General features: G+C 40.3%; 1 protein-coding gene across 1 annotated transcript; it reads left to right on the top strand.

Annotated features, from left to right (window-relative positions):
- The first annotated feature begins 802 nt into the window (after positions 1-802).
- LOC141768110 (protein-glutamine gamma-glutamyltransferase K-like) lies at positions 803-23,483 on the top strand. Its single transcript, XM_074636064.1, has 15 exons — positions 803-892; positions 6,137-6,426; positions 6,525-6,716; positions 13,430-13,681; positions 14,727-14,845; positions 14,952-15,059; positions 15,971-16,148; positions 16,250-16,388; positions 16,486-16,678; positions 18,483-18,636; positions 18,971-19,255; positions 20,733-20,893; positions 20,991-21,127; positions 21,247-21,581; positions 21,836-23,483. Exons 2-14 carry the CDS (start codon positions 6,138-6,140, stop codon positions 21,404-21,406), a joined length of 2,367 nt encoding a protein of 788 aa, XP_074492165.1. The 5' UTR covers positions 803-892; position 6,137; the 3' UTR covers positions 21,407-21,581; positions 21,836-23,483.
- Positions 23,484-25,444: the final 1,961 nt, after the last annotated feature.

Below are 25,444 nucleotides of genomic sequence, written 5' to 3'. Positions count from 1 at the left end.
TTTTCTGATTTATGGAGTGATAAACAGAAATAGACTCTAATGTGTCGACAAAAAGAAACAAGAATTTTGAACCTGGCTTTATCCAATGTTCAGATTTCTGTTCCGGAAATGTATGCAAATATTTAATAAGATCATTCATCATTTGCATATTTAAACAGAACATTTCATCATTTTTTTTTTTTTTTTTTTAACTTTTTTATTTATAGACCGACATGTACCCCGTCTCCAAGATACAGACTAGATTCGTCATACAATATCAATGAATAAGCCAGAGAACATGCCATAACAAAGTCATAAATCCCAAAACAATATTTTTATGCAACGGGAAAGAAAATAAATAAATATATAAAAGGCAGAATAATAAATAAATAAAAGGAAGAATAATAAATAAATAAATATAGGAAAACTTGTAATACAAATAACAATTGCCTTAATATCAGTAATTAACTGGGGAAGTTTCATGGTAATATCTATTAGTTTTTTTTTTTTACCCTATTCACCTGTAGTGTCTTCCCTTAATGGTTTAATAGCCCTCATTATTTACCGTTACTCTACATGTTGGAGGTTAATGATAATTATATAATTATTAGGAGATATAATAAATAATGAATATAATAAAATCACACTTCTGTTGCTTCATATTATGGATTAAATCTAAGCATCAGTGGTTGTTTGGCTCGCGGCCTATAAATGATTTCATTTATTGTTTTTGGCAGAATAAGTGACCCGACTGCTGCCGGTGCAGCAGGAAGGCGTGACCTCACTGTCTGAGCTCACAAGTATTTAAAGGAGGTCTGAACATGTAGTCTGTGAAAACACAAAGACAACAAGAAGACAAGAAGATTTCTGCCTCCGGTCTGAGTTGTCTCATTTTCTTCTGCCACTGAACTGCGTGAGTTTGAACCAGCTGTTTCACATGTACATCTGTCTGCTGATAGATAGAGGGCTTTAATTTGTGACTTAACAAATTCATACTTCTCTCCCTGTTCAGAGGACTCTCAGATTTCATGCCAAAGTAATTCACTTGATTTATAGGAAAGGGAGACAAAGTGTTGCTGCTTTGCCGTCAGGCCGTGATTATGCAAATAATAGTCTAAAAGTTCACTGAGTGCCATTTCATGCATGATTAACAAGACTGTGTTTTTAATGTCGATCTGTTCCTGAATGGATTTACATTCTTCACTCACAACTGCATGTCATGACATATATTATTTAATTGTTTTACATTCCATGATGTGACTGGAAGGCATCCTTTCCTCTCATAAATATATATCACTGTATATAACATGTGACTCCAAGCAAGTTGTCCAACAGCTGCCACATCTGGTCTAATGGAGTGTAGTTAACCAGCATAATAAAGTGATACTGTCAGATGTGAAAGGGACAAAACTATGGCTGTAAATCAATTAAAATAGTTAATCGCATGATTGTCCATAGTCAATTGCGATTAATCGCACATGTTTTATCTGTTCAAAATGTACCCTAAAGGGAGATTTGTCAAGTATTTAATACTCTTATCAACATGGGAGTGGACAAATATGCTGCTTTATGCAAATGTATGTATATATTTATTATTGAAAATCAATTAACAACACAAAACAATGACAAATATTGTCCAGAAACCCTCACAGGTACTGCATTTAGCATAAAACAATATGCTCAAATCATAACATGGCAAACTGCAGCCCAACAGGCAACAACAGCTGTCAGTGTGTCAGTATAGCTGACTTGACTATGACTTGCCCCAAACTGCATGTGATTATCATAAAGTGGGCATGTCTGTAAAGGGGAGACTCGTGGGTACCCATAGAACCCATTTACATTCACATATCTGGAGGTCAGAGGTCAAGGGACCCCTTTGAAAATGGCCATGCCAGTTTTTCCCTGCCAAAATTTAGCTTAACTTAGCCTCCTTCCCGACAAGCTAGTATGACATGGTTGGTACCGATGGATTCATCAGGTTTTATAGTGTCATATGATGCCAGTATCTTCACTCTAGCTTTAAAACTGAGCCCGCTAAAACCTAAAAAACGCAAGTTTCGTTAATGCATTAAAGAAATTAGTGGCGTTAAAACGAATTTGCGTTATGATGGAATTAACTTTGACAGCCCTAAAGAATATATTAGTGATGCATTAATGTGTAATTATCACTTAATGTTGAAGTTGGTAAAGGTGGCGCTAATTTTAACTACTTTATACAGTATACTGCTGGGTAGATTAATCTATAATAATACATCATCATTTATTAGTTGATTAATATTTTGAATCTGCAAAGTATCTAAAGCTGTCAGATAAATGTAGTGCATGTAGTGAAATTGGCCATGCCAGTTTTTCCTCACTAAAAAATGAAGTGTAAGTTTGGAGTGTTATTTAGTCTCCTTCGTGACAAGCTAGTACGACATGGTTGGTACCAATGGATTCATTATGTTTTCTAGTTTCATAAGATGCCAGTATCTTCACTCTAGCTTTACAACCTCCGAAAGATTGATTGCATTAATGCGTTAAAGAAATTAGTGGCGTTAAAACGAATCAACGCGTTATTATTGCGTGAACTTTGACATTACTTGTCTCAGGGGTCAAATACAAAGTCAGCGTTTGTGTGTTAAATTGAGCCCTGTGAAAGCTTTCTTTAATTCTGACGTCATCGGTGAAAGTCCCTCGCTGTGGTTGAAAATGAGTGATCTGGTCATGAGTGTAGCCGAGGGATGATCACTGGATCAGCACCCTCCTCGAGGAAGATATCCAACTTTGATGAAGAGCACATGGGAGTTATGTCTGCTGCTGACATCATGGGAGAGAACTTAGACCAACTTCATTTGACTTTTAACCAGACTTTCTAGATCTGCACATATGATTCAACATGTTGGATGCAGACAGAAAATCTGCAGTGAGTAGTGAGGATGTAACACAGCGGATGATGAAGCAGAGGGAATCGTCCACAACATGTCGCTCTCACCGTTACACCTCCTCGTCTCACTGTGTTAGTTTATTTTACATTTTATTTGGATGCAGTGAGAGGGTTTTGTTGATCTGTGTGGGTGTGTCTCTTTATTTGTTGGATGTGAGATACCCTGCGAGCAGACTGTAATCTCAACCATATGGAGCACGCAGGATTTCTCCTCTACTATATTCATCCTTTTGGCACTGAGGCAGGAGCTGTGGTGGATTTCATTTTCACTTATATAAACAGTTTGTGAGTTCCCGCCCTGCAGTAAACTTTCACAACCTACTGAGGCGTCCCAGTTATAATCACTGTGGGGACTTTCAGATGAAATTGCATTAGTGACATGTAGAGGTCATGTAGAAGTGGATTTCTAAAGGCTGATAGCATAACGCTAGTTTGGAGCAGGAAAAAGCCGGCAGACGAGACCGTTATCTTACACCTTTACTTCTGCAGCAGCCTACATGTAGTCAGCTACTTTTGCATCCTGAAGTTTGATTTAATGGATTACATTGTTGGAATATCTTCTATTTATTTACAATGGACGATACGCTATACTGTGTTTTAAAACGGGCCAGGATTACTTCTGTTGTAGGTCTCGTACATTGTTAAATGACACTTTTACAAACCGTTAATGTTGGTGCATATTCCAGAGAGAGAGAACCTGAAGTTATCCCCTAATGTGCATACAGTAGCATGTTTATCAGGTAGTTATGGATTTACAGTATGTCCTGCACATAGTTTGGTTAGCCTCGTCTGTCAGCAGTAAGTCCTGGGGAATCCAGGAGGCGTTCCCTCACCTACTAATGTCTGTCTGTGATTTAGTGTACTCACTGTCTCAACTTCATTGGCATATGAATATGAATAAGGAGCAAACTCATTGGCAGTCCTGCTATTGCTTCATCGGAGCCTGTTTGGTTGCCACATAACAGTCACGGTTTCCGAGGAATGTAAAGTGAGTGTGTGGGGGGGTTTTAGGGCTTTTGTTGCATTTCTAGAAAGCTGGAATGCTGAAGGATGCAACTCAAGTCAGAGGTGAGAAACATGAGTAGAGACAGCAAATGGGAGGGAAATAGGAGGATTTGTCGCCTCAGTTGTCCGGCTTAAGTTTCGCAGAATTCATTTCATTCATTTTTTCTTGGATTCTTCAATTCTCAGAGAAATTATGACTTTAATCTATTTAGTGGCGTTTTGATCTTGAAACAAAATGTGTTTCATAGCCCAGTTGTGAATCCGTTCACGTATCTACTCTACCTCCCCAGAAAACCTCCTGGATGCTTCCACTGACTTAATAAATCACATTGTAATTCAGCATCAGTGAATCAGCTCCAGATGTGTCCTGATGCTGTCACAGAGTGAAAGCAGCCTCCTGCTTGATGCCACCAGGGATGATTCTCTCTCTGTGTGTGTGTGCAGAAATAACATGAACAATTCCAGATGGTTGTGTGTTTAGCAGCAATATTAGTGGATCCAATTAGTTATGAAAAAATATTTTTTCATGCAAATCAGTTCCTCATCAAAATATTTGTACAGTAGAGTTTGCATTTGACTGAATCCATACTTTATATCTCTAAATGAACAGGCAAGAAGAGGGATATATAGATATAGATAGATAGATATGTGACACTATAGATGCAGTCACGTGACTTCTGACAATGGCTGTTTTTGCCGGCATGTTGGGTACCGATCAGAGCTGGGCGATATGGAGAGAATAACAATATTTTTGACTAAATTTCACAATATCAATAATTGCGGCGATGTTGTAGGATTAAGGGTTTTATGGTTTATTTACACAATGAGATTTTTCATAAATAACCATCAGTAATGTGGATATAATGATTAAGTGAAAAAGACAAATAAGTTCAGGAAATGTATAATATTTTGTACTCTATGTGCAGTGGCAATAATTCATCAAATCATTATTTTTTATAATATTTTTTCTCTAATTATGTGCAGTGATGGTAATTATTAATCAAATCATTATTTTTTATAATATTTTTACTCTTTGTGTAGTGGTGGTAATTATTAATAAAATTATTATTTTTTATAATATTTTTACTCTTTGTGTAGTGGTGGTAATTATTAATAAAATTATTATTTTTTATAATATTTTTACTCTATGTACAGTGTTTTTTAATTATCAATCAAATCATTATTTTTACAATAATGTTTTTTTTCTCTTTCTATTTATGTGCAGTGGTTGTATTTATTTATCAAATCATTATTTTTACAATGTTTTTTTTCTCTCTTTATGTGCAGTGGTTGTAATCATTTGTCATCATATTGTATATCATTTGTATTAATCAAATAATTATTTTTATAATAATATTTTACTCATTCATGTGCAATAGGCAAGCATACTATTTTTTTTTTTTTTTTTTTTTTTAATATATACTTAATTTATTGATAAACGTAATTGATAAATGGTTGAAATACTGTAGATAGCTAATGGTAGCCTAATAGATAAACAGCTGAAATAGCTAAAACTTGTGGAGAAATGGTTGAAATATAGCTACAAATTCTGAATAAATGGTTAAAAATTATGACTAAAAGTAAAGGATAAATGGTTGAAACGTCAAGCTTCTTACCAAGTGGTAGAACAAAGGCTAAATTCACCAAACCGACTAAAACACTGACAGTTTAATTGTGTTAAAACATTATTGTAACAACATCCACTTTTACATAATTACTAGTGTTAAATGTACATGCTGGAACATGATGGATGGTGTTCATATAACAGGGGTGTTTGACACGACAGCTGTTGAGTCACTGTAATAAATCCATAGCTTGAGGTTTTTGTGCATACACAAGTTAATCATTTCTCTGTCACTCTTGATGTAGCACATCAATCTTATAGTGTTTCATTTTAACATGATGTGCTTGTTTTGTGATATTCATCGACGACACATGAAGGACTCAAATGAAAAAATGTCTCACTGTCAATCTCAGCCTAGTTGTATGAAAAACCTATTTCTTCCTCTAAATGAGGAAGAGAGAATGAACTTAAAGATTAGCTTAGTGTAGTAGTTTTAATCAAATATGCACAGCAGTCATTAAGTGTGAAGACTTTAACCGCTATTAAAGAAGACAACCTTTTGAGCTGCACGTATAAAAACGGAGTTGTCCTTTAGGAGACCGATGCATAATCAATGACAAAGCCCTAGATTGCCTCATTGTGTTCACCGTTTTCCTCAGGATGCCTTTAGAGAAGCGATCAATCAGGGACAGATCTGCAGTGGGTCGGTATCCAACTGTCACTCTCGGATTGTGGGAAGACTCTGATGAAGGAAACGAAGAGCCAGAGGAAAACAATCCTGAGGAAGAAAATGCGTGTCGGAGGTGGCTGAGTAAGGTCTGCCCGTGCTGCTGTCCCCAGCCAGATGGAGATGACATTACGGACACTGTGGTCACAGGGACTGAAGAGCCCAATAAGGACAACGGGATAAATGGCGAGAAGCCTGCGACTGGTGAAAGCGAGCTTGATGGTAACTGGCATCTCACAGAGCTCACAGCTGTGTTATTTATCAAACAAAGTGAATGCCGGATAGACTTCACCCTCATTGTTTGTTTTTGTATTTCACAGAACTCCTCCTGAACGTGAAATCAATTGACCTGATGAAAAGTAAATCAGGAGAGAACCGTACCGAGCATCACACCGACCTCTACCAAAGTGACAACTTTATTATTCGCAGAGGACAGACTTTCCAGATGTGGATTACCCTCTCTCGACCCTTCAGCCCCGCCACTGACACACTTCACCTTGAACTCAAAACAGGTTAGTCCCCGATGGAAACAGTGTGCTGATGGTTGATTGGGAATTTGAAAATAAATCAAGAACCACACAATGGGCCTATCTAGTCGATGAAGCCTGTTGGACTATTTCTTGCAGCTGTTGAAGTAACATTTATAGAATAGCCTCATTAAGAACTTTAATAAAACAATTTCGGAACTTGAACTTAACCACTGCATTTACAGGGAATATTTTAGTCCTTTTCTATGCCTCCACGCTGGAGAAAGCTGCCGCCGGAGGCATTATGTTTTCAGGTTGTCAGTCCGTCCGTCCGTACCGTTCTCCTGAACGTGATATCTCAGGAACGCCTGGAGGGAATTTCTTCAAATTTGGCACAAACGTCCACATGGACTCAAGGATGAACTGATTAGATTCACAGAACACGTTTTTGGCCATAACTCCAGAATGTTAATTATGGACACAAATATCTAAGAGGATAAAGGGATGACATTTTGGACAGCCATGGATGTAAACTGCAACTTGACTGGTTGGCGGAGGCATACGACCTTGAGGCGGTAATTCTAGTTTTAAATTTAATTCAGCAAGTAGCGCGATATCTTCACTCTCTTGCCTTGCCCATTCATCATGCAAACAATCGGACACACAGGGGATGTGATCATCTCAAAACACTTATTCATAAACTTCAACATTTAGAAAATAATCTCAACATAAAAATAAATAGGCTACAGTCTTGGCCTACTGTCAGACTAAGAAATCTGCTTTGATGACAGACTTCTGTCTTCTCTTTCTGCTTTCCTGTGGAGGGGTCATCTGTGGTATGTCGGCCCTTCTTTAAATCACTTCTCTCTCTGCAAATCTCCGGGCAGGGAAGGACGCAACCACCTGTTCCGTTTACTGAGAGTTGTTTCCACTATTGACTGTTCTCACGTTGCAGCGCTTTACTTAGATATATTATAAATAGTAGTTTTATTTGAGGTATTTTATATGGTCTGTTGGTGAAGTAGCATTAATCACTATGAGGGGTGGGACACATTTATCCACATCAGGAATAAAAATAATTCAGCAGAGGCAGGGATATATAGATCAGAGGTGGGGGAAATAATCCACCCCATAACCCCGGCAAATTGCACCCTGCTCATACAACAGCTCGTATGATATGAAGTTATTTTTCATTTTTCGTGCATTCTCCTACAAGTGTCTTGCAGCACAAGCGATCAGTGCTCTTGTGCAAGCCCCTGCAGTGCAGAACCTGTTTAGGCCACAAAACAAAGTTAGGTTTAGGAAAGATTGTGGTTTGGGTTAAAATAAGTAGCCTATGTCTGTTACGTAAAATAAATACGTTTGTTACGTTGACACACACAGGTAGTTAAGTACGTAAGTTACGTAACAAAAGTCTCCCGAGTGAAAGTCACAAGTTATTTTGACCCAGCCATCCAGCCCGACCTCCTCCCTACGCAGACTTTGTCGCTCTTTATACTACGTCACCTGACTTCCTTAGCAGCCCTGCACATCCTGGCTCACCATGACGTGGATTATATACAAATTACAGCGCATCAGTTTTCATACTACAATCCATAAGGTGTTTTCCTGTTTCACACTATAAAGACGGAGACTTTCACAACAACAAAATAGACTATGATTCCAAAAGCAACAGCTGTGCTTAGGAATAATAATTAAAGTGATATGAATTTCTCACATGACTGGCCTCTGATCTTAAGAGGCCAAGTGTGAAACTGGATGGACGCAATCCAGCCTCACCCTCCGTTAAACCCTCTGCAGAGCTGCACATAATGATTTAAGACTTCCCCCTCTCTCTTGGCGGTCACAGGAGAGAGAGGAAGGTGATGATGGGTTGACAGCTGTGGGAGGAAACAAGATGTACAAGAAAGAAGTTTTGCTTTTTTACGCTGGTGTTTTAATTTGGCTGCTCGTGTGTGTGGAGCATTTAGATTTTGTTGAATTTGTGTGTGAGATAAATAGATTTATAGATAGATAGATAGGGAGGAAGAGAGAGAGAGGAAGGAGGGAGGGAGAGAGAGTTTTGGTTACTATTGCTATGGTAACCGTTCTGGTTGCTATGCTCCGGGGAGAGTTTTACGGATGCGGAGTCCTCAGTCCTGCTCTAACTAAAAATCCAGTCTGCTGACGATTCAGCGTCGATGCTGCCAGCCGTGTCTGCTCTCCCTCTCTCATTGTGTTGAGTACTGTAAGGCAGAGAGGACACAGACCAATATAGATCCTACAATTAAATCTGCGTGTGATAACAAGTGAAGCTTGAAGATTATAATTAAAATGTCTCTTTTACACAAAGACAGTGCATCCATATCAGGGATGAAAATGTTCATCGCTTAACACCAAGGAAACATGCCGCGGTTTAATGAATGGTTGCTATTTGGCAAATAGAGTAACCAAAAATAATGGCAATCATTTATTTTTTCCAAATGATATTCTCTGTTTCCTTGAGAGAAAAACTGTATTGTTGCAACCTATTAACGCCACAATGTGATGTGATAACAAAAATACTGATCATGAATAATCATCCAATAATCTTAAAAAGCCATCTCTGATACCAGCAACAGAGTCCTAAAACCTGTAAATAAGTAAGGGTAATAAGTCAGGGCCTGAGCAGGAGGCGCACCGCACTGACGTTTTGTTGCCCGATCAGACTTAGTGTTTTTTCGGTCAACCACTGAATGAGTGATAAAATTAGCTTAACACAAACCATGACCTGTATGATACCTAATGGTTAATAGTTACTTAAAGGTACAGTTTAAATGAATGAAAATAACTTCTCAAGTACCGCACTAATTAGCTGTTTTGTGTTCAGATCATGGTAACTACACTTGGTAAAGTCATTTATTACACGGCGTTGTTGAATACTCAATTCTGATTGGTTAATCACGGCATTCTACGGTCTACTATTTCTCTATAGCAGACCGTTGCTATGGGCGCAGTTCTGATGTCGGACTCTGGTGGACCGTTTATGTGTCAAATTGTTGATTTATTAAGTAAATAGCCGTGTAATAAGCGGGATAATGTACAGCTAGCGGGTCATTGTTGTGAAAGAATCCCTTCAGGGCTATGTGTCGGGTTGCAGCATCACCCTGCTGGGGATTCTTTCACAACTATCACCGGCTCGCTGTACATTATCCCTTACATAGCTCCAGGTATCCAGAAAAAGTCACCACATTGAGAAAAAACGCTTATGACATTGGGCGCTTTTCCGCTCTGATTTGAATTTCTTCGAACTCGAGCCGTTCAGGGCACGCCTGCAAAGACGCGAGGCACACAGCAATGCAAAAGCAGCATGCAAAACGCTTCACTATCATTGTAAACAATTACCAAAAGCTGCCCCAGGCTGATCAGGGCCTTAGCACTTTTGCACTTCTGGTTTCCATGTCTCAAATTTGATTGGTTAGATGCCTGAATTAAGTCTGTGGTTAACACAAGCTGAAGAGATTTTAACGTTTTGTTCTACAACATAACAATACGTCAGTAAAAACCCCACTAGAGAAACTTGAAGCTCTTACTGTACATTTCCTAAAAAAGGCGGATGCTAAGAAGTGGTTAAATGAGACTACTAACGTCATCACACTGAACACTAGTCCACCTTTAGCTTAGTGGTGGCAAGGTGAAGTCATGCGACCGTGGTGTAGTTCGTTTATCGCCTAACATTAGCTTTTTACTTCTGGCCATTGCATTTACGCTTCAAAAATCATAAACGTGGTGTTCATTTGTGGAGATTATCTCATGAAACAAAACATGTAAGAATCATAAACGTTTGTTTGCCTCAGAGCTTATTTTCTGCAATAATTTAAAATTGGCTTTTTGCGATGCTAACTTTGATCTACAAAAATGCGTCATCCCCGCAGCGCTCTATCAGCAGGAGGACAGTAGCAGCCGCAGATATAATGCCAGTTTTTAGTCTTTTGAGAATCATGCCACCACTCTCCAAATGGTGGATATTTCACTTCAAAACAGTTTAACAGGAAGGTGCCATTTCTCTGTTTATAATCAAACTTCAAACTGTTTTCAACCGTTCGTACAGTATCCTGCATTCAGTCCAAACACTGTAATCGGACATGTGAGCTCCATGGTATGAAGCAAATCACAGCCCAATCTAAAACTATGACGTGCTGTTTTTAAATTTCAAGTGAAAGCTGTCATTGAGACGGCTGAATGTTCTGACCTTGTGGTTTTGAGGTGCATTTCAACAGCTCACAGAATGAAAGTGTGCGGCACGTTGGACGGTTTTGCTATTCTTATAGTCTTTCCTGTTGCAGTGCTGAAAATGTAAAGTTGTTCCTGAGGGGTAAAGGTAGAAAAAAAAGACTTCTCCCCCCTGAGAGCATGAATGTATTGCCTCGTATAGTATGAGATATGTTGTGTGCCATGTTGACATTTTACGGGGGGGTGTATGAGCCTAATCATTGCATGGCCAGGAGCAGTGACTTCCTGGCTGTATAGCCGTATATTTACTGGACAGATGTGACAGTGGCATCGAACTTGTCATATGCAAGAAAGCAAAAAAAAAAAAAGAAGCTTATTCCCAAAATGTCAGACTATTGCTTTAAGCAGCGGTTCAGACTGAAAACAAGGCAGGGGGCTGTTTTCAGCCTGAATCCGTTGTTCTGCTGGAGCCCCCTGCGTTCGCTACCCTGCTGGCTCAAATTCAAATGATGAAATTTTTCCACGCAGGTCTGAACGCGGCCTAAGGGTTCACCCTCTTGGGAGTGTGAATGTGCTCAGTAAATCTCATGGAAATCTGGCTGTTATTTTGATATTGCTTGTGCACATGTCGAATTTTAGCCTGATTCTGATACAACAGGCAGTGCCTGCCAGTACTCTGTTATTCACATGTTGGTGTGTGTGTGTCGGCCGGTATCAGCAATCTCTTGACACCTATTCCTATTTATTCATTACTTCTTTAAGCATGTTATACTGTTTCAGTCATAATCAGCTGTGATTTTATTGCTATTATTATACTTGAACTATGCATCTTTTATAGTTAAAGTGCTTTCCTGTTATTAGTAGCCTATAGTAGGGTATCATTCAGGTTTTAGGAGCAGTGTCCCAGTCAGGATGCTCCTACATATTATAGAGCAGGATAAAGAGACAAATTCTGAATTTGAAATAAAATATACTAATAGATATTGGGTTTGGGGGTCCTCCCTCCAAAAAATGTGAAGCTTTTTAACTTAAAACTATGCAATGTTACATCATTGTGGACCATTATTATGACTAGTCAAATGATTATAATATTATTTACGCATATCACAGCCTTCGTCTGAACATTTCATTCTTCTGGAAATGTCTGACATTAAAGAGCAGATTCAGAAAATGTTAAAATAATGTTTCATTATTCGGCTCGTCCAGATGCTCCCTTACGTAGTTTTATGTTCGTACAGCTTATGAGGCACGGCACAAATACGCTGACGCTGCGCCGTTATGAATCTCCCAGAGAACCTGGTACGGAGAGGGCAGAGAAGAGTACCGGCAGCTTGTGAGTAGTGCCGGTGCTCAAGAAAAAGTCACGGTACGCCAAGGAGTAAAATAAAGAAGTACCGGTACTGTGTACCGATGAGTACCGGCCCGCTTCGAGCACTGGCAACAGGAAGGGACAGGAAGTCACTAACAAAAGTAGACTTCAACTTCTCTGTCGTTGTAATGCAATGCATGGCTCGTACATTTCACAGTGGTTGTTGCATTAATTTCTTTGGAGGCAGCTTCAGGTTCCTATTGTCACACACAACCAGTAGTCAGTCTGTCCAAGTAAACATGTCATTGTGAAATTGCAGCTTACTGACTCTGTTCTATTAAGACATTTGTAAACACAGCAAAAGAAAGAATACAAGGTCACACCCACTGAGGATATAAATCAGGAGGGCTGTAGTTTTCACTCAACACACTTTTGGTATCAGGTCCTTTTCTCTATTTTGTTTTCCACTGCAGATAGTATCCCCTCAGTGTTGGTGGGATTCTCAGCTGATCGCCGCATGAAACTGCCGAGACCTACTGTAATACTCCCCGGAACACTCGCTGAATCATTTTAATGCCAACCAAACAGGATTGTCTGCACTTTGTCAATTGTAGGGCGTAGTTTTATAGGCTGCCAATTTGAAAAAATCTGGGTTGAGTGAATTAAAAATTGCGGTCACTATTGACGGTAGCTTGACTAATTAAAAATCACAAGTTTGTGCAGGATGTCGCAATGGTGACGATTCTCTCTGACCAATCAGAGGTCTGCAGTGTTTTAACTCCACTTTCTAGTACTCGCTTGGAACTCGCTTGGAACTTTGGTGGTAACAAAAAAATACCAGGAACTAACCACAACTTTGCCAATGGAAAACCAAAAGAGAGCTATTAGTAGAGGCGTGCCGCACCCACCATGCATTGGAAAAGTCATATGAGCATTGTTCAACTGTCACCAAACAGCAACTACTGCCAGATTGTTATTATAGTTCAGCTACACTGAAATCAGATGCTGTCATGACATGCTGTATGTGCGTGCATGTGTGTGCATGTGTGCGTATTTCTCGCCAAGACAGTACGTTCTTCTATTTGGTTTCTGTTTTTTCAAACATTCCCCACGAGATAGGAATGCAGGTGTGGTTTAGATTTGAGGGAGTTGGAAAAACAAACACATTGATTGAACTGTGTGGCGCCTGTGCCTCTGTTTGGGCATGGTACAGTATGAGCACTAGTTTCCACATGTTATTCTCTTCTCTCCGTCTCAGGGCCACAGCCAGCAGTGTCAAAGGGAACCCATGTAATCATCACTCTGGTGGAGGAGCTGGAGGACGATCGCTGGGAGGCCGCCGTTGTGAGTCGGGATGACAAAAGGATGAAGCTGTCAGTGAATTCCTCCCCTAAGGCGGTCATCGGCCGGTATCAGCTCACGGTGGAAACAAACTGTCCAAACGGCCAGACTGTCTCCACACACGACCCTGCGAATGATATCTTCCTGTTGTTCAACCCCTGGTGTGAAGGTAAACAACAAACAAAGCATCTAAGACAAGGTTGATATCTCATACATGTTATGTATATATATATATGTTCATACAGTATACTACAGGGGGTGGTCAAAATAACAGAAACACCTTACAATACAGTGTATATATAGCCCTGCAGTAAAGATATAAAATGTACCTAGTAAATCTAACAAGCTTTTCATTTCGACAAGGCCACAACAGTGTTCACCATCATTTCTAAGAAAATGTATAGAAGGCAGAGACGTAAACAAGAAAACAAACAGTACCTTTAACAACAATTCAAACTAAATCTTCACAGACACAACTGAGAGACAAACTCAGTCCAAAAAATGGATACTTAATGCAGGGCCTTTGTATTGTGAATAGGGCTGTCAATCGATTGTCCATAGTTAATCGAGATTAATCGCAAATTAATCACACATTTTGTATCTGTTCAAAATGCACCTTAAAGGGAGATTTGTCAAGTATTTAATACTCTTATCAACATGGGAGTGGGCAAATACGCTTGCTTTATGCAAATGTATGTATATATTTATTATTGGAAATCAATTAACAACACAAAACAATGACAGATATTGTCCAGAAACCCTCACAGGTACTGCATTTAGCATAAAACAATATGCTCAAATCATAACATGGCAAACTGCAGCCCAACAGGCAACAACAGCTGTCAGTGTGTCAGTGTGCTGACTTGACTATGACTTGCCCCAAACTGCATGTGATTATCATAAAGTGGACATGTCTGTAAAGAGGAGACTCGTGGGTACCCATAGAACCCATTTACATTCACATACCTGGAGGTCAGAGGTCAAGGGACCCCTTTGAAAATGGCCTCAACAGTTTTTCCTAGTATGACATGGTTGGTACCAATGGATTGCTTATGTTGTCTGGTTTCATATGATGCCAGTACCTTCACTCTGGCTTTAAAACAGAAAAAAAAATTAAGTTATTATCATGTTAATTTTGACAGCCCTAAAATAAACAGAAAAATTAAAAGTAGTTATTTCCCATTTAAAAGATGCTCTCACTTGTTCTCTGTCAGATGACATGGTGTTCATGCACTCTGAAGACGAGAGGCAGGAATACGTCCTGAATGATATCGGACGGATGTACTACGGCACAGAGAATCAGATTGCAGTGCGGACATGGAACTATGGACAGGTGAGTGGGCTGTGTGATCTTTCGGTGAATAGGCTGAGCAGCAGAGAGTTTACTGACTGACTCCCTTCCTCCGCTCCTCCCTGTGTTTTCTCTGTTCTGGTTTCAGTTTGATGATGGGATTCTTGCTGCTTGTGTCTATGTCCTGGAGAAGAGTGGAACTCCTCCGTCTGGTTGGGGAGACCCGGTTACTGTGGTGCGAGTCATCTCAGCCATGGTGAGACTGTTTTTCTACACCTGATCTATACCGACCTTCATATTTCTCTTCATAATGTGCGACATAGTACAGGGACCAGTACGGTAGAAACCCTGCTCGGTACCACATCTAATCACCACACATCACGGCAGTAGTTCAGCAGGATGCCTGTCTGTAGCATCGTAGGGTTTAAAGCTGGTGGAGTTTTCTCCTTTTTGAACCACTACTGCAAAATGGTACAAAATGGACAGAAAGGTCTTTCTCTTAACATTCCTTAACTGATGATAAATTAAGTGTGAAATAATCACATAAAGTCATAGTGACTTCATCATTTGTTAAAGGCAGGGTTGACGATGTTCTCCAGTCTACACTATTTGTTATATTGGTTGAAATGGTCTTTACACTCCGACAGCGATCCATTACTGATGAGCTCTGAAAAAGGACCGGGAAAGAGCCGTCATCTGTAGCTGCTGTAATCCTGTAAAAACATCTACCAATCACTGCCTCGAGGTCCGCTTGGAAAGAAACAATCAGATGCCTCCCCGCCTCCCTGCTCGTACTCTACCCTTGGCGTGCACCAGCCTGAACTCAAAGCGCGTCGCCGCCGCATGTTTACTGGAGAATGGAAGAGAAAACTCAGCCCTGCAGTAGCACTGCCGCGGTTACTTGTCATGAGGTAGCGTTGTTGAGTTGAGGTCCTCAACTGCTAGCTTTCCAATATCGTCGACCCTATCTTTAGTAATGAGCGGCAGTAGTTCATGATACATCCTGCATTAATTCATGCATTAAATCATCCTGAGTCATGCATTAGTTAAGATTTACTTAAGTATATGATTTGTACCATTATTATAAAGTGTTACCGCGTAGTCTTGTTCAGCAGGGTTTCTATAATTTCTGGGAACCGAGTTTATAACTTCAAACTCTTTATGCAGATCAACTCCCCCGATGACCGCGGCGTCCTGGAGGGAGACTGGTCAGGAGACTATTGGGGTGGAACTAGTCCAACAGTTTGGAGTGGAAGTGTGGAGATCCTGAAGGAATACCATAATAACGACGGCAGCCCCGTTAAGTATGGACAGTGCTGGGTGTTCGCTGGCGTATTCAATACAGGTCAGCTGATTGGTCTTTTTCTTATCACGTGTTTAGGTGACGTGTGGTTCTATACTGTAGGTGTGTGACAGATATTCACTGATGCCTTATGTTCTTTCCAGTTTTACGGTGTTTAGGCATTCCCAGTCGAACTGTGACCAACTACAGCTCAGCTCATGACACAGACGTCTCCTTGACAACAGACGTATACCTGGACGAGAACCTGGACCCTATAGATCACCTCAACACCGACTCTATCTGGTATGTGCTGTCTCCATCATCGTGATGCCACCTCATCGTGACATGTTCCGCCGTCTCTGGTTTATTAAGACTGACCTTCGAGTCTTTCCCCCTGAAGGAACTTCCATGTGTGGAACGACTGCTGGATGGCTCGTTCTGACCTGCCCCCGGGCTTCGGAGGCTGGCAAGCTGTCGACGCCACGCCTCAGGAGACCAGCATGGGCACCTTCCGCTGTGGCCCTGCTTCTCTTGCTGCTGTCCGCAATGGTCACGTCTACTTCAAACACGACACTCCGTTTGTCTTCGCCGAGGTTTGTGGAATATTTAGTTTACTTTTAAAAGAGCACTTCTGTATTATACTTCCATAAAGTTGCAGGACTTGCAAAGAAGAGTCAAAATTGTTGCAGGAGAAAACGACCCTCTTTCCTCACATATAACAACTGATCTATATTATGCATGTACTGCGTACCGATCATGAACCATATGGCATACATCAAATGATGCATGAGGTTTCCCATCTGTTGAGGCCTTTTTTTTTAACTCAATGATTCCCAAAGACTGGGTAGAGACCCACAGGGGGGTCGCAGGAGATTTTATTAGGGACGCCAAATAAATTGATGCACATGGGACCAGAAAAGGGATCTTTTCCTAGACCTAACCAAGTAGGTTTGTGGCCTCAACCTTAGGAGATTTCTGGCAGAAAGCCCTGAAGGTAAACTTCTCCCATGTGTATAAATTTGCAGAAATTCTTTCATCTTCTTTTATTTAAGATTTATATCTGCAGTTCACCTTTTACGCCACATGACTGAATGTTCGTATTGTTCTGATAATTATAGCCAGTACTTATAACATTGAATCTAATATGAAAAGGCTAACGGACATTCAGTTTGTTTTACTGATGAGAGGAAAAAAACAGAGGGCCTGTTAACGCCCCCTAAATGCATTTATTTGGTCTCATTTATAAAGTATTTAACGGATTACATGGAATGGCGTTACATAATTAGGGTACAAAAAAAGGAAACTATAGTCCGTTACAGTTACAAAAAAAAAAAGACGTAGGTAGATTACTGATACATTTAGTAAAACTGGGGATTACTGGCAGGATTATAATTTAAAAATATATTTTAAATAAATAATGATATAGGCTACAATGCAGATGCGCACACATAGCGACACTTCAAGACACGAGTCTCGCAACAGATTAGTGAGGGCGCCGGCAGGTAGAGGTAGGCGTTAGTGAAAAAAAATGCTTTCACTGGGTGGAAATTTCACCATTATTTAGTATGTAAAGCAGAAAATTGGAACAACATCACGGTACAGCGCAAGTAATCACAAAGTAGGATGGTTGGAGCACTTTACATCAAGATTATTATTTTTGCCGGGAAATTTGTAGGGCCGTACCAAATAGTTTGAAGCTTCACATTATTTCCACTGTAGTCAAAAAACACAAAGGGAGGCACGCAGGCAGGCTAATTTGATTAAATTTATATTGGCACTGCTGCTGCTGCTCCAAGTTAAAAATCTGGCGACACTAATGTGCCAAATGATTGGAGTCCCTGGATGATGAAAATATTTTCACAGCTGGAAGGCAGAATTTGCAGTGTACTGTGATGTTTTCCCTCTTATCTGCTTTACATACTAATATAATGGAGAAATTTCAGCATGTTTCTTTTCTCTCGTCTATATTTGCATATTTGGTATTGAGCTAATCCAAAAGTAACGAAAAGAAATCAGATTACATTACCTTTATATTGTGACACTTGGATTAGGGTACAGGTAATTAGTAATTGTATTGGATTACATTTTTATAGTAACTCTCCAAACCCGGTGTATATGTTTTCAATAACACATGGAAGTTGTGATTTTATAATGTATATTTCTTCGACATGGCTGGTTTACCTATTCAAGATAATATAACATGATGCAGAAATGGCGGTAAACATGTTCTGGGATGTCCATTTATGCACAAATTCGTTCTTCTCACAATTTACAGATAAGGTTTATTGTGAATTGGGTTGCGATTTTTTGTCATTTTTAAAAAGTGGGTCCCCAGAAATAAAACGTTTGGGAGAAGCTGCTCTAAATCCGTCTCTCCGTCTCTCTGTGCGCTCTCAGGTGAACAGCGATAAAATCTACTGGCAGAGAAACACAGACGGGACCTTCAAACAAATCTACAGTGAGAAAAAGAAGATGGGCCACTTCATCAGCACCAAGGCTGTCGGCACTGATGAACGCGAGGACATCACACACCTTTACAAACACCCTGAAGGTATCATCTGACAAAATGAGCACACTGAAATGCTTAGATCACATGCACTTAGAGTACAGGATACAAAAAAACCTGTCAAGGTATTTATGCTGCATCGTTTATTGAATTAATTAGTAATTTTGTAATGGGTTATGTATGAATAATTGTGATGTGTTTTGTTTTTTTGTCTGATGGGTCTTATTTGTCTGTCTGTCTATGGTAACAGTATGTCTATTGTATGTGCACTTTTTCTCAAACTGAGCTGCATATGGATGCAAAATGAATTTCAGTGCAAACTGACAATAAAGTTGTATCGTATCGTATCGTTATTAACTTTATTTCTGTTCATTCTCAGGCTCAGAGGAGGAACGCATCGCTGTGGAGACGGCGTGTAGCTATGGCTCCAAAGCAGAGGCCTACTCCTCTCCCACAGCAGAGGACGTCTCCGTAGAAGTGACCATGGAGGGCGAAGGTCCTGAAATGGGAAAAGATGCAGATCTGACCATCGTGTTTCGAAACAGCAGCTCGGAGCACCGCAGGCTCCTCCTGCACAGCCAGGTGGCGGTCATGTACTACACCGGCGTCCACAAGGCCACAGTCAGAAGGGACAAGACAGACGTGGACGTGCTGCCCAACGAGGGTGAGTGGAGCTTCTTCATCGGGGTGGGTGGTTTATCGCAATCAAAAATAATTTAAAAAAGTGCATCTTTGGTTGTATTTTCTTGGTGGAAACTTCTGCAAACTGCAAAGAATAGTAACAAGGAACAATGCCTGTTTATCCCGCTTAAAGGAAGAGTTCTACATTTTGAGAACTCAATCAATCAATCAATCAATTAAGAGCTTTACTGTCATTATGCAAGCATAACGAAAATGCAGTTGCATCAACCTCAAATGGTGCTTTGTATTAAAAGTACACATTTTTTTATCTATTCAGAATGTACACACAAGGGAGATTTGTCATGTATTTAATACTCTTATCAACATGGGAGTGGACAAATATACTGCTTTATGCAAATGTATGTATGTATTTATTATTTGAAATCAACTAACAACACAAAACAATGAGAGATATTGTCCAGAAACCCTCACAGGTACTGCATTTAGCATAAAGAAATATGCTCAGAGGTCAAGGGGCCCATTTTGAAAATGGCCATGCCAGTTTTTCCTCGCCAAAATTAAAAAGTGATTAAAAAGTGCTGAATCTGACCAATATAAGTACAAAAATACAAGATAATAATGATAAAATACAGCTAACGAGTGTGCAAACATCAGCAGCAAAAGTCCAGTAAAAGTCTTGTCAGGCTGAGGAGATGTCTGAGATCAGTAGAGAGAGTTCAGCTTTTGGAAAGAAGCTGTTTTTCAGTCTATTTGTGCGTGAAGGGATTGATTTGAAGCGTCTTCCTGATGGGAGGAGTTTAAACAGATGGTGTCCAGGATGTGTGATGTCTTTTATGTTGTTGCTTATGATGTCCTCCTCACACAGCGAGTGCTGAGAAGATGTTCCAGTGATGGCAGCTCAATGCCCACACCATTATTTTTTTTTATCAATAAAACTACAATCTTTTATTTTCTTATCATTTGAATTGTTTGTTTTTATGCAAATAACCATTATAGATGAGAATAAGAAAGTAAAAGGATAACATTTCAATTTAAAAACAACAAAAACGATCTGTATCGGCCGATATGGCTCATCGATGATGGGCAATCTGTATCTGCGGCAAAAAAAACGTGACTCGGCATCTCTAAAAGATATATTCGCTCCCTTTTATTTTCTGCTGATCTGATCCGTGACTCAAAACTGGGATATGATCTGATTGATTCACAGGCGATATTTCGCATTTCCGGTGTGCAAAGGCCTTTAGGGGTGCAGGTTGGCTGATTTTGTTACCTGTGGACGGAGCCAGGCTAGCTGTTTCCCACGGTTTGCAGTCTTTGTGCTAAGCTAAGCTAACTAGCAGCTGGTGGTGGCTTTACATTTACCGGACAGATGTGGGAGTGGTATCGAACTCTCAGCAGGAAAGAGAACATATCCAACTATTGCTTTAACAATTTTACTCGATACATTAATATAAAGCTAAAAAAGTTGAAAATACACTTTTAACATCTTCTGTCTACAGAGAAGAATGTGGAGTGGACGTTGGAGTACAAAGACTACAAGGACCATCTGATAGACCAGGCCGCCCTGATGCTGACGCTGTCCTGCCGGGTCAAAGAAACACAGCAGGTCCTCGCCACTCAGTTCAGTTTCCGGCTCAGGACCCCAAACCTCAAAATGAAGGTGAATAAATAAAGGGGAAATATTAGCGGTAAGAAGATTACGATTTTAATTCTGATCTGATGATGTGTTCTTACTTCGTCGTCGTTCTCTCTCACAGCCCATCGGGAACGCCGTGGTGGGGGAGAAGATGGCGGTAGAGATTTTATTTACTAACCCACTACCACAGGTGCTGAAAGACGTGATATTCCACGTGGAAGGACTGGGCCTCCTAACTGCTCGAAAGATTCATTACGGGTGAGGAGGGGACATATACTTTCTTATATTGTGCTGAGTTTTTTTTTTTTTTTTTTTTAAACTACCTTGCCTATCCCTCTCTTTTGTGATTGACACTGTCATTTCCTGTCTACCCTCAGAGATATTGGCAGCCGTGCCTCGGTGTCTCTGACGGAGCACCTCGTCCCCACCCTGCCTGGACCGAGGAAATTACTGGCTTCATTGGACTGCAGGCAGCTCACGCAGGTTCACGGTGTGACCGACATCACTGTGGAGGAAAACAGCAGCGGTGCTCTGTAGCCGTTTGAAAACGGAGGCACTTTGAAACTGAATGGTCCTTAGAGAGATCTGTTTTCAGCTCATTTATATGGAAAGTTAGAGTTTAAATTTAAAAAAAGCATGACACCACAGGTCTGCTTTATTCAAGTCAAGTCAAATTTATTTGTACAGCCCAATTTCACAAATTCACAAATTTGCCTCAGGGGGCTTTACAACCGAGTACAACCCTCTCATCTCTCCCCAAAAATACCCTTTTAACAGGGAAAAAGAAATCAAAGAAACCTCAGGAAGAGCAACAGAGGAGGGATCCCTCTTTCAGGACGCACAGACAATAGATGTCATGTGTACAGAGTAACAACGTTATGAAAATACAACACAGACAATCCATATGACAAAAAACAGATAGAGCCTGAGCAACACGACCTCTTCTCCACCATGTAACCTAGACAGAGGACAAGATTTTTGTTTTTAGTTCACAGTTGCTTTGGTAATGTAAATGCATGTTTCCCATGCCAATAAGCCCCTTTGGACTGAACTGAATTTATAGAGAGGCTAAATCTCCTGGAGGACGGAGGTCCGTCATGTGGAACAAAGCACCAACAGCCAGGAGAGGCAGAGCGAGGTCATAAACAACAGACGGTTATTAAGTCCCTGGTTTACGACCGACCAGGAATACTTCTGTTGTGCGTCCCGTTACGTTGTTAAATGCCACTCTTACAAACTATTAATGTTGGTTCATATTCCCAGTGTAGGGAGGATCCTAAATTGTGTGATTTCATTTCATGAATGGATAGTTACGTGGCTGCGTTTTTTGGAAGCGAGAACGCCAAATTGGTAAGCGAGTGAAGGTCCTGACACACCAAGCCGTCAGTCGGCCGTCAGCCAGTTTGGGGCCGTCGGTTAGCGTCTGTCAGCCTAGTTTTTGCGGTGTGTCCCACCGTCTGCCCAGGTCGGAGGTTTTTCGGCCGATTCAGCATGTCGAATCGGCGGCGGAGCTCGTCGTTGAGAGAAATCACTGTTATTGGCTGTTCGGCTTAAACGAATCAGTGCACGAGAAGAGAAACGGACGTGAGGAAACAAAGCCAACGAGTAAAGTCAAGAGGAAAAACACAGACGGCTCTTCTCATTTTCCTCTTCAACAGCGGTATGAACATCTGGAATTAAGCTAAGTGGTGAGTAAAAGTGGTGTGTGAATGGCCGGCAGACACCGCTTTGTTTCATGTAACGTATCATAACAACAGCTTGTATATCCGCCGTCCTCGGTCTTCCGGTTTCCCTTTTTGAATGACGAGTACAGACTACCGGCGCCTGCTGGTGTGGAGAGTTATTTCATCTCACGCAGGCGCAGAACGTACGTGGTAGTCGGCTGTCGGCTGTCGGCTATAGTCTTTGCAGTGTGTTTGAGTGCAACTTTTTGGCCAAGACAATGGTGACGTGAGGCGACGCAGCTGGTGACCTTCGTCACCTCTAGTTTTTTTATGTCGGATTAGTGTCGCCCCAGCTTTAAAATTAATATTATTCTCGTCAGCAGGACTACGAGGCTTAAATTATACGTTGAGACTGAGACCAACCCACCAGCCGAATAATAAAAGAATAACTAACTAATTGAAAGTTAGGGCAGAAAGACGGGTTTTGAGTTTGGATTTAAGGCCTCCACAGAATCAGCCTGTCTGATGTCCATAGGGAGGTTATTCCAGAGGATTGGGGCTCGATAAGCAAAGGCTCTTTGGCCTGCTGACTTCTTTTCCACTGGAGGGACAGACAGGAGCCCTGTATTCTGTTTTTGCATCAAAATGACCGCTGAGAGACGGCTAATCATGAAACATCTAACAAAAATGTGGGACAGAATCTTTTATATTCTATGAAAATCATTTACGTTGTTGCAGAGGCTGCAGCTTAAATGAAAGAAGTTTTATATTTTTATAAAGACAGGCTCTACACTAAGATCATGTATTTTATGCCTATTTATAAATACAATGTATTTATTTTGTCTACTTTGCCATGTGTTGACAGTAAGAATTGTTTTATTTAAATATGTAAATACTGCTGCAAATGCTTTTGTTTTTATTAAAACTAAATATAATTAAAAATGTATCCTGGAGTCTGGTGATTTATTGTGACATTACAGAGCACTTTGTTTCTCATGTCTTGTGTCATGAATGGTTGCCATAGATTCACGGGGTGTTGCCAATAGTTACAGAGCCCTGCCGCTAACGTTGGTGGGAAAACAATAAGAAGAAGATAACAGCGTTCAATGGTTAAAAACAATCATTGTTTTTCATGCACTGGTCAATTTTGCTTCCATAACATCGTCTTCTTTCAGACTAGTGGAAAGAAAAACATCAAAAATACACATTTAGGTGTTTATTTTACTACTTTGTCTAATTGTGTTTGTAGATTTCTCCTAAATTCACTAAAAGTTAGCATTAGATAACGTGAATCCATTTCATTCCTCTCTATATTTTAAAGGATTTTACTGAGGGGTTTGTTCATATATCATTCATAGCCTGATTTATACAGCATTTTATTCCTAAAGAAATGGCATTTTTTAATGTATGTTGACAGTATTTTCCCATTTATGGAGTGATAAAAAGAGATATCCAAAATCCCCTCTGTAGAATATGTCAACAAAAAGAAACAAGAATTTTGAGCCTGACTTTATTCAATGTTCAGATTTATGTTGTGGAAATGTATGCAAATTAGCACATATTTAATAAGATAATGCATCATTTGCATATTTAAACATGTAATACAAAAGAATTGTCTTAAGGTCAGTAATTAACTGGGGAAGTTTCATGGTGATATCTGTTAGTTATATATTTTGTCCCCTATTCACCTGGGGTGTCTCCCCTTAAGAAATGCCCTTTAAAATGTCTTTGTGGGTAATTTCCAAAGAAGGGAATGTTTACTTCTTCATTAACATTATGTATGTTCTGTTTTAGAGGGTACATTTGATTAATACCTTTTGTCAAGGTGCATTTGACGACCAATTAGCTCCACCTGAGTGGAGATTGATGCCACCTGTGTTAAAGTGGCTCTAATCCCAGAGCTCCTCCCTGATTGGCTGCAGACAGCAGGTGACTGGGTATAAAAAGTCCTGGAAGACAACAAACTGGTTGGTCTGTTTGTTACTCTGCATGAAAACAGAGGTATAAATAGTAGTGTTTTGTTTACCAGAAGTTTTTTTTTTCTTATTAAAGGGTTTATTTGTAACTTTCAGAAATGCTTGTTAACAGCAACACCTGTGGCCGTTAAGTCAACGAAAGTCAGCGCCGGGCTCGCGCTTGCTCGCTCTAAATCAGTGGTCTCAAACTCAATTTACCTGGGGGCCGCTGGAGGCAGAGTCCGGGTGAGGCTGGGCCGCATCAGGTATTCCACAAAAAAAGCTTTGTTAAAAAAAACAACAATCTTCTCAAACGTCATTATTAACAGTTCTTTAACTTGAATGGGTTCTTCTGAACATGAACTGTCCTGAACATTAATGGAACATTGAAGAACATGAACGGTTCTTCTGAACATGGCCTCTATTGCGTCTCCCACTTTTCCTGAAATTGTCTGTGCTCCTCACCAACCTTTCTCTTCACTGCAGGCTTTGAAAAAGACATGATTGGGGCTGTGTGACAAGATATATATTCATTCCACTTGGTGTCACTCCGCAATAAAGTTGTGCCTGCTGTGTTTGTGTTGCTCTGCAATTACACCACCAAACCGCTAGTTGGCGGCGGCGTCTCTATGAGTTTCCTTCTTCTTCTTGTACTACAAACAGAAACTGAGGGAGTTGGAGCTAATAACTGTTGAACCACAGAACTTTTACTGACATTACTGCAACGCCGAAAAGAGAAAATATATCTGAGTGGATTTGTGTGAACAAACATTGAAAAGATGGAGGCAGAGAGAAGTAGAACTTGGTCCTGGCCGCTCAGCATCGCTGAGAGACTGGACCAATCACAGCTGTTGCGGTCTGCGTCGCCGCGACGTGTAGTTACATTTCTGGAGAGGTGCACGTCAGGCTACGGCGTCGATTCAACGCAGAAGTATAAATCAAGCTTTAATCGAGCT

The sequence above is a fragment of the Sebastes fasciatus genome, chromosome 5 (genome assembly GCF_043250625.1).
Source record: "Sebastes fasciatus isolate fSebFas1 chromosome 5, fSebFas1.pri, whole genome shotgun sequence".
In the NCBI taxonomy this organism is placed as follows: Eukaryota; Metazoa; Chordata; class Actinopteri; order Perciformes; family Sebastidae; genus Sebastes; species Sebastes fasciatus.
The sequence above is the reverse complement of the archived record's forward strand: the minus strand, read 5'-3'. Positions and strand labels throughout refer to the sequence as shown.